Source organism: Argopecten irradians, chromosome 11 (assembly GCF_041381155.1).
Source record: "Argopecten irradians isolate NY chromosome 11, Ai_NY, whole genome shotgun sequence".
Lineage (NCBI taxonomy): Eukaryota > Metazoa > Mollusca > Bivalvia > Pectinida > Pectinidae > Argopecten > Argopecten irradians.
In genome coordinates this window covers 25,447,728-25,458,254 of record NC_091144.1, presented here as the reverse complement: position 1 = coordinate 25,458,254, position 10,527 = coordinate 25,447,728, and the positions used below count along the sequence as shown (strand labels likewise).

General features: G+C 34.6%; 1 protein-coding gene across 1 annotated transcript; it reads left to right on the top strand.

The window, feature by feature from the left end:
- The first annotated feature begins 5,175 nt into the window (after window positions 1–5,175).
- LOC138335111 (uncharacterized) lies at window positions 5,176–10,108 on the top strand. Its single transcript, XM_069284037.1, has 3 exons — window positions 5,176–5,597; window positions 5,972–6,112; window positions 6,548–10,108. The coding sequence occupies exons 1-3, from the start codon at window positions 5,505–5,507 to the stop codon at window positions 6,899–6,901; spliced, it is 588 nt and encodes a 195-aa protein (XP_069140138.1). The 5' UTR covers window positions 5,176–5,504; the 3' UTR covers window positions 6,902–10,108.
- The last annotated feature ends 419 nt before the right edge of the window (window positions 10,109–10,527 follow it).

Genomic DNA, 10,527 nt, shown 5'->3' with positions numbered 1-10,527 from the left:
GGTAGCTAAGGTAATCAAAAGGAAGTTTGTGAAGCATTGTTATTTATGCATATAATCCGCGCATTGTTTTCAGTTCAATTATACCTCATATGAGAGACATTTACAAGGTTTTTTTTCAATATTTACAAGATAGGGACGGAACCAGGCGAAATTGAAAGGCGGAAACTGATGATTTTATACTGCTATAAATTTAATTAGATTAAACTTCCAAACGGGATGGGGATTGCTTAGTACTTTGCTTTGTGTTGTGCTTTAGTACTTTGCTTAGTGTTTTGCGTAGTGATTTAGTGTTTTGCTTAGTGTTTTGCGTAGTGCTTTAGTGTTTTGCTTAGTGTTTTGCGTAGGGCTTTAGTGCTTTGCTTAGTGTTTTGCGTAGTGCTTTAGTGCTTTGCTTAGTGTTTTTCGTAGGGCTTTTGTGCTTAGATTAGTGTTTTGCATAGTGCTTTAGTGCTTTGCTTAGTGTTTTTCGTAGTGCTTTAGTGCTTACCTTAGTGTTTTGCTTAGTGCTTTAGTACTTTGCTTAGTGTATTGCGTAGTGCTTTGCTTAGTGTTCTGCGTAGTGTTTTAATGCTTTACTTAGTGTTTTGCGTAGTGCTTTAGTGCTTTGCTTAGTGTTTTGCGTAGTGCTTTAGTGCTTTGCTTAGTGTTTTGCGTAGTGCTTTAGTGCTTTGCTTAGTGTTTTGCGTAGTGTTTTAGTGCTTTACTTAGTGTTTTGCGTAGGGCTTTAGTGCTTTGCTTAGTGTTTTTCATAATGCTTTAGTGCTTACCTTAGTGTTTTGCTTAGTGCTTTAGTACTTTGCTTAGCGTTTTGCGTAGTGATTCCCTTAGTGTTTTGCGTAGTGCTTTAGTGCTTTGCTTAGTGTTTTGCGTAGTGCTTTAGTGCTTTGCTCAGTGTTTTGCTTAGTGCTATGCTTAGTGTTTTTCGTAGTGCTTTAGTGCTTACCTTAGTGTTTTGCTTAGTGCTTTAGTACTTTGCTTAGTGTTTTGCGTAGTGCTTTAGTGCTTGGCTTAGTGCTTTGCGTAGTGTTTTAGTGCTTTACTTAGTGTTTTGCGTAGTGCTTTAGTGCTTTGCTTAGTGTTTTGCATAGTGCTATAGTGCTTTGCTTAGTGTTTTGCGTAGTGTTTTAGTGCTTTACTTAGTGTTTTGCGTAGTGCTTTAGTGCTTTGCTTAGTGTTTTGCGTAGTGCTTTAGTGCTTGGCTTAGTGTTTTGCGTAGTGTTTTAGTGCTTTACTTAGTGTTTTGCGTAGTGCTTTAGTGCTTTGCTTAGTGTTTTGCGTAGTGCTTTAGTGCTTGGCTTAGTGCTTTGCGTAGTGTTTTAGTGCTTTACTTAGTGTTTTGCGTAGTGCTTTAGTGCTTTGCTTAGTGTTTTGCGTAGTGCTATAGTGCTTTGCTTAATGTTTTGTGTAGTGTTTTAGTGCTTTACTTAGTGTTTTGCGTAGTGCTTTAGTGCTTTGCTAAGTGTTTTGTGTTGTGCTTTAGTGCTTTGCTTAGTGTTTTTCGTAGTGCTTTAGTGCTTACCTTAGTGTTTTGCTTAGTGCTTTAGTACTTTGCTTAGCGTTTTGCGTAGTGATTCCTTTAGTGTCTTGCGTAGTGTTTTAGTGCTTTGCTTAGTGTCCGCGTAGTGCTTTAGTGCTTTGCTTAGTGTTTTGCGTAGTGCTTTAGTGCTTTGCTTAGTGTTTTGCGTAGTGCTATAGTGCTTTGCTTAATGTTTTGTGTAGTGTTTTAGTGCTTTACTTAGTGTTTTGCGTAGTGCTTTAGTGCTTTGCTAAGTGTTTTGTGTTGTGCTTTAGTGCTTTGCTAAGTGTTTTTCGTAGTGCTTTAGTGCTTTGCTTAGTGTTTTGCTTAGTGCTTTGCTTTAGTGCTTTGCTTAGTGTTTTGCGTAGTGCTTTTAGTGCTTTACGTGTTTGCGTTAGTGTTTTTGCTTGTTAGTGTGCGTAGTGTTTAGTGCTTTGCTTAGTGTGCGTAGTGCTTTAGTGCTTTGCTTAGTGTTTTGCGTAGTGCTTTAGTGCTTGCTTAGTGTTTTGCGTAGTGCTTTAGTGCTTTTGTGTTTGCGTAGTGCTTAGTGCTTTGCTTAGTGTTTTGCGTAGTGCTATAGTGCTTTGCTTAATGTTTTGTGTAGTGTTTTAGTGCTTTACTTAATGTTTTGCGTAGTGCTTTAGTGCTTTGCTAAGTGTTTTGTGTTGTGCTTTAGTGCTTTGCTTAGTGTTTTTCGTAGTGCTTTAGTGCTTACCTTAGTGTTTTGCTTAGTGCTTTAGTATTTTGCTTAGCGTTTTGCGTAGTGCTTTGCTTAGTGTTTTGCGTAGTGTTTTAGTGCTTTACTTAGTGTTTTGCGTAGTGCTTCAGTGCTTTGCTTTGCTTAGTGTTTTGCGTAGTGCTTTAGTGCTTGGCTTAGTGCTTTGCGTAGTGTTTTAGTACTTTGCTTAGTGTTTTGTTATCATTTATGTCATATTTTGCTTCTTTGTTATGTAACAGAATAAGCCTCACTGAATTGTCCCTTTAATAAAGTGACATCCAAAGTGCAATAATCTCTCGTAATATTATTATATCTGCCTGTTTCGATGACCAAATTATGAGCAGATATACAGAATTTAGATTAAAGTGAACAGTCAGGCAAGGATGGCTAAAGTCGGTAAAAATGGTGTGAATGTATCCAGTATAATTTCTTATGAAATGGAAAAATAAAATCTCTCGTCAAAATCTGTCTGCGTACGAAGAAATTAATTTAAAGTATAGGAATCCTAATACGTCCTCCCGGCTGACTATGTCCGTGGTTACATTTACACGCAGCCTCGCTTTCAATGCTATGTGAGAACTTTTGGAAGGCCAATGAACGCATTTAGACTGGTTTTCTTTGCCCGACTATTCACTTTAAACGATTCGATGTTTAGGATGTAGATATCTGGCCAAATAGTGTTGTATAGTAAAATCATTCACAGTATGCTTATATATAATACACTGTACATGTTGATGAGGATTCCATGTTGCTGACTCCGATCAACAGTCTTTAATTTATCGAACACGATGTATGGTAATGCTAATTATTAACTGTTGATTCAATGTATTACCGAAACCGGTAGAATAAAGACAGTGGTTTACAAAGTTAATCCAATTAAAACAATTTCAGTATAGCTATAGCTTAAAATTAAAAGTAAAATTCAGAATAGAGTTATTTGAGCTAATACTTTATCATTCAGTACTTCCTTAGACGTACTTATGGATACCATGGTTACAAAAAATCTCCTTACATAATAAGTGAACAAGTGAACTGTATAAAACTGATGTGCAGGTCACTTATCATTTTCGATATACTTTTGATGCTGTTGTGTATAGACAACGTCCTAACAAGAAATCCGATAAGAGAAATCGATTGGACAGTTGGAATACGTCTAAAGGAATGACGTATAGAAAGATAAGAAAGAGTTTAAATCCGATCCGCTTATCGGCGAATTCGTGTGGGAATGTAGCTGGTTGTTGTATGGACCTACATGCTACACAAGGGATTTTTACACGCAATCGAGGAGTTACGCCCCCTGCAAACTAGAAATTACCATTATTCAGGTGTTTAAGGAGTTCTAATTACACAATACAATCGTGAACTCTAAATAAAGAATGCGTTACCAATTATGTGAATCAGTAATTTTAACGTATATACAATAGCTAATGTTTTTGAACAAATTCGCAAAAAACATATATCTGTATAAACGACGAAAAATAAAATTAAACCTCTGAAGATCAATACATTTAGCAGTAGCATTATGTGAAAAATTATGATATGTCTAGAGCTCTAAACGTCTGAAATTGAGAATGTCGTCATAGATAGACCGAGTTTCTTTTAGCCCTGGCTCCTGACATAGGCAAATGGACAATCAGCTATGCATACATAAGTCCGAGACGTTTGGTGTTTATTTTAAAGTTATTGTCATCTAATGAACCACAACTTCTGCAGGATTTGGGCCTCTTCATTAAAAAGTCGTTTGAACTGAGGAAAGCGGGCTTGCTGAATGCATAAGTTGTTCTTGTTTTATTATTATTGTGTTATACATGTAATGTTATCTTTGTAATTTGCTCTCGATCCTTGTTTGTGGATGTAAAAATGCAAATAAATGAATTGAATTGAATTAAAACAATGATTTCATAATGTTTACATTTGCTTGTATACACGTGTATTATATTTGCTCACATAGTTTAGTATTGGCAATCGGCCCCGGCAACACGGCATACTGTTAAAGCTTGAAATGTCATACAAAATACATATACATAGTATGTGTTCACAACTCTCGCGAGAAACTGAAAATAGCACGAGGAGAAATTCCTAAGCCCTTGTGTTTGTTCTTTATTGGCTCAAGCAGTTGTAATAGTAACCTTGGACGGAGCTAACACATAACCTCGCCTTTGATTGGTCGAGAAGTCAAGTAATACACACTCTGTGTGATTTACTGTCATGCCCCAATGCCCATTCACAAAACGTTCGAAGCCCACACTTAATGTATTAAAGTGTACCGGATGTCTATAAATAGTACACTTACTATCTACTTTCGATTTTACCTAAATTATAACAAGTAGTAAAACCTGAATGACAATTGTAAATTTTTAATTGAAACAGAAATGGGATCATTAGCCTCGATGCCGAAATCCCACACTATCTGAAATACGTAAGTTTCGCAAAATATAGTATAAAAACTTATAAAATTGTAAGACTTGATCATAAGTCAAGAAACGACAACGAGAAAAGAAGTAAATTTTTACTAAGACTGATACATAATTATTAACAATGAAGCAAGGTAAGAGTTCATTTACAACGAAATTATTAACTGTGTACATGATGCGTCAGCGATGAAACGAGTTGGATGAAACTGGTACACATGTTCGAAATAATCGATATCTAGAATATTAATTAACTAACTGAAAATAATAACGACTGCGAAGAAATTCACTCGCTTTAAGAAAATCTTATCATTATCCAAAATGACAAAAAAAAACCCAAAAAACCGCTATACATTTGCAATGCTAGTACAACAAAAGACGAATAAGTCGAAGTCGATGGGCTCAGCCAAATATTCGACTTATCCTATGGTTCGACTTAACCGCCTTTCTATAAACGAACGAATCGGTCCGTGTTTCGTTATACAACTCTTTGTTATTGTAACGCTTTGTACTGCCCTCTTGAAAGTAATTAAAAAAAAGTCTTTAAATTATAACTGCACAGAAAATATAAACGACACATTAGTTTCAAAATGAAAAATGCGAATACATGACATCTCTTATTAGATAACAAAGAAAATTTTTAGTAAAGATGACACCACAATTTTCATTTTGTGACAAAATAATCCTTAATGTTTTGGTAAAATAAAAGAAAGATTTTGTTTTAGATATCGGAGTGTTAATACTGTTGGCTTTACTAGCTGATGTGAGCGTGGGAGTACCTCTGTCACCCGCCTACAGTGAGAAATGGCGGTACCCGTGCGGGATTTCGGCAGGCCCGCCACCCCCGGGTATCCCCCCGATGACCTTGGCACAAAAGATCCAGACCATTGGATACATCCTGAATGAGCTCGAAGTAGCTATACTGCGGACGGGGAACTTACGCAATGGATATGTGAGTTATACGCTGTTCTTACTTCTTTTATTTTAATCTTAACACATACGCAATTTCAAGTATAAGATACATTTTGTCCATTTATTTTCCCCACCGTGTCATTCCGAAATTCAATGACCACAATGTGATATGATCTATAGTTATTTTGGTTCGGGCTCCAAGATGTTCTACGATGCGCAGAATATGGAAAACCTAGGTGATAAGATATTTGAAGTGGAATATAAGCATATAAAAGTAAATAAAACTGTTCACATTAAGTCTGCTTATCTCAACTGGTATCCTAGATACTCAAGGGGTTATTATCACCGACATTATCTAACCCCTAATGTTTTAGACCTGTTTTCTTAATATCTATAAATTATACTACTTTGTAGAGAGTCGACCGCGTAGCAGGAATGGTGTCGTCAAATAGTTTCTGTAGCTATGGCCATGACCTTGACAACCTATTCAAACACGTGCCTGGTTTTCCCGACATGAGCTTGGACTTCGGCAATATTTTGCAGTTATGTAATGAAGTAAGTTTTTACATAGTTACTTCCCTTGCGGATAAATATCCATTGCGAAATCCAAGTCGTTTTCTCTGAAAAAATTACGTTACGCTCGTAAACACATACCGTCATAATCAATACCTACCCACAAGGGCAGATAACTCTACAAAAAGTGACATATAAACATCTTCGAATGTGATCTCACTTTGATTTCCTAAGATAGTCGAGAAATCTGATAAATGAACAGCGCCATCTCTAAATTACCAGTGCTAACGTTACAAATAATATAGCGCTTACAAATAGTTGAATGGGATCATAACCTTTATAAGTGTAACGTTTTCAGGTTTAATATTTGTGTGAATTAATAAAGTGTTAAAAGACATCAAAAAGTAACTGTTCTACAGGTTATGACGCATCTTTCATTCAAAATGCTTATGATGATTATAATTCCATATTTTCCAGTTATCGCCATCGTTGTTAACCGATTATGAAAAATTGGTGAAAACAATGGTATATTTGGAGCAGACGATAGGCGAGGAGAACTACTATTCAGCTGGTCAATATACCCCCGACTTGGAGGCGCTGCATACCTCCATCAAGGATGCTATGTGTAACTTTGACCGTTTGGAAAGCCAGTGTGTCCCTAGCCAATCGTCTCTAAACTCCACAGACCTGGTCAGAAATTACGAGCAGACGACAAACGACGAGGAACGTCATATTCGAGATTATCTTTTGGTTAAAGATATACACATTCTCTTGCAAGGATTTTGGGTAAAATATAACAAGTGTCATATATTGTTTAATGATGCATATTGATTTATTTCATTTTGTTTACGGTTTTGGATCTCGCATATCTATATTTACATTAGCATCGGACTATAATGGTTCCTTGTATAATTTTATCGTCACAGCGACCAACTCACTGACATACTATTTGTTGATCAAAATATTCAAAATATTTTGAAATCTCGCGGTTATTGTTATTTACAAACTTCTATTTAGCTTATTGATATTTTAATTATATTCGCCATCTTGAATTAACACCCGTAAGATCGTTTTCACCAACTTCTCGTAGTCGGTCTTACATAGAATACAATTAATAGTATTTTCTGTTGCATTTTAAAATTCTCCGGTCGTTTCGATCTAATTCAAATTGACACGACTTTAAGAAATAATGAAATTGTATTATTTCGAAATCATGATTTCATTATAATGGGTTTTTTGTATAAGACTTTGAACTGTAAGTGGGTAATGGATTAGCACACAACATTTCGACATAAGGGATTTTTAATTGTTTGGAAATCCTTTTTTGTGTATTTTTATTTTATATATATTCACTATGAAAAAGTGGAAACAATCAAAATGTTTTAAAATTATTCACTTTGTTTTCTTTTATCCATACTTTTAGTTCCCTTTTTTACCATATTTACATTTATAAATTTGTTTTGATATTAATGTTTGTAGGCCTATGCATGATAACTAGGATTTCAGTATCTTTGATTTATTTTTATTTGTATTTTTATTTCGTTGAAATATTATGGTGTTGGAGATTCATGTGTATATGTAGTTCAAACCAAAGGGATCTGAGAATAAGTTACAATGTATATATAAATTTGGATCCACCAGAGTGTCAGAAGAGCTAGATAGATCTGTAGAACGACAATACCCTAAAAATGACACTCTTCGTGGTGTATTTACCGATTTTTTTCAGCGGTGTAGCATCTTTAATTAATTCTCAGATCCATCTGGTTTAAGCAGTCAAATCTCATTAACTGTAGGACTACTGTATAACTTCGAATAATCCTTGTATTCGATTTGAGTAAATATTATAACTCACAGGGACCCGACACGAATTTCCAACCACTGACGTGTTATATATATTAGGATACTATACTACATATTTGGCGTTGGTGTATGTCAAGTCCCTGTGTTGTAACTCAATCAGCGTTTTCTACATGAAAATTATTATCAATTGATATTTCGTTCATTATACATTTTTTATTGTTTGTTTTGAAGTTTACTTTAAGTCTATAAGGTTATGAAATTATTTACTTTGTGGCATTTCGCGTGTTTTTCCAAAACCTTATACTTACTCAGCAACGCATTTAATCAAACTGAGTGTATACTTGCATAGTAAGTGGCTTCGTTGATTTTTTTTCCACATCGAACAGATAAATACGGTACACTTAAGGCTATTTAAACCAAGTACAGTAATAAACACGTGATGCTCACTAAGAGTTTAACGTATAGTGTGCTCGTGTTAATTGGTTTGAGAAAGGATCTTCCTGTCCAGAAATTCGCTTTGTATCGAACTTTGTTTTATGAAGATTATCCTAGAAAATATTTGCCTGGTCTATTTTTGGATGTAGGGGAAGGTGAAAAGGTGTATTTTAGTAATATACTCCAGTTTTAGATAAATATATATCAATTTTATTGCCTAAACTGACTTACATTTTTGTCACACGGTCGGCCTGGTTTCATTTTGGGTGACGTACGAATAATTTACTTCCTGTCTTCGCCATGGAGTGAGTGCTTACGAAATGTTGTTAATTGTCATTGGTGTTCAGATCCCCCCCCCTCACATCCATCGTACATCTATAGCAAGGCAATTTTTATGACGAATTGATATTTATAGACACCAACTATTTCATGGTTAATATATATTGTAGCTTTGGGAATTCATACCAAAGCAGGAGTTCAAGAAATAATTTCCGTTTGAATAATAATGAAATCAAACCTAATTGATACCGTTAAGGTCCACTACCTTTCCGGAACAAAATTGGTTTCTTAAAACATTAATTACATAAGCAAATACATATCGACGGCTTAAGATGAAGTAACAACACTTAAGATATGCAGGATTTCCTGCGTAATATATGGTAACTGTAGAGATTAATATTCATTTTGCTGTTTTCCCGTCTGGCGCAGTTATATTTAACTATACCGCGCGGCATTTAGGACGGCGGGAAACATAAGACGACCCGCGTTGTGAAAATTAACATTTAATCTATTTTGATATTTTTTCAGAATATGATGATGAATATAATATAACGGTATTTAATAACTTTTGCGACAGAACAAATTTGCTTTCCTATTTTAGAAATTAAAAGCCGTTTCGGAAAGGTATTTGGCCTCTAAGATTGTATGCGGCCTAGTTTTGCATTCCGTATAATTACTTACATTCCGTATGCCTGTAATTCCTATCAATTTCTTTTAAATGTGTAAATTTGTATTTTATTACATATTTTGTGTAATTAATACCATAGATTTACAAATGTTTGTACAGCAGTAGATTGTATCAATCATATAATTTTCTAGCTGCGATGACGTAGCTCTGGACGACAGACGTAGTATTTCTGACAGATGGTCGTCATCAACTAAATTCAAGATATATCTCTAGCAATTATTAATTACATGTAATGTATGACCTTCGATTCATTACGTATATTCGTTTGCCGAATGTGGGAAGCCTATTCGATACTCTCCGTAAACTCATTTTCCGGATTTTGGAAGAAGACTTCCGAAAGAAGGTTAGAACTTTCGACAGATTTTTTTTTTTAGATCTCAGAGTTTAGAGGCATTCATTGTCTTTTTTATGGTATGCCAAATTATTCTCTAAAACTTAATTTCAGTTAGGATTGTTGCTTAAATATTGGTAGATGTACAGTAACCATGTCATCATGCTAACGAGATATTTAAACATTTTCATAAAATAATACCATACAAGTTTATGTACTATGCACAGATCAGGGACTGAATTTCTACCCCAGTAATAATCCTAACAATATATCTTTTATTATAGAATTTAGATAAACCTTGTACAAGTTAGATTTATTTTACTGCCAAATACACTGGTTCTTGCCTACATTTTTAAATTTGTGATGAAACGTGTTAGTGACATTCCATATATATTGTACTTGATATATATATTGTTATGTATGTATCTATATAAATTGTTAATTATTGTAAATTTGTTATTAGTTTTACTTACAAACTACCAGTGTCTACTAATATATACTTATATTTTTACAATAAAAATGTATTTAACTTTTTGTTTTATAGTTTTTATATTAACAATTCTGCATGAATAAGTTGTTCGGCTTGACGGTCACCCGAGTGCTGATACAGAAAAGAGCATTGCAAAGTTTGTTCAAATCTGTAAAAAGTATTTACGAATTAGAATAAACTTTATAGTTGAATCTTCATATTAGAATTTTTACATACACTATAATAATAATTTGACTCCCTCCCCATAGGAAAATCTGAGATCCCAGGGCCATGAAAATGATGAAATTCACACGTTTTGTAAAGGGCCTTTACACTGGTAACCCAAAATGTGTTAATCTTGCCGAAACTTGTTAGAATAACGTCAGAATACTTAATTTTTAACAAGTTTCGGCAGGATTAACATATGTGCTTTTTTTATTCAGTATTAACCCTTT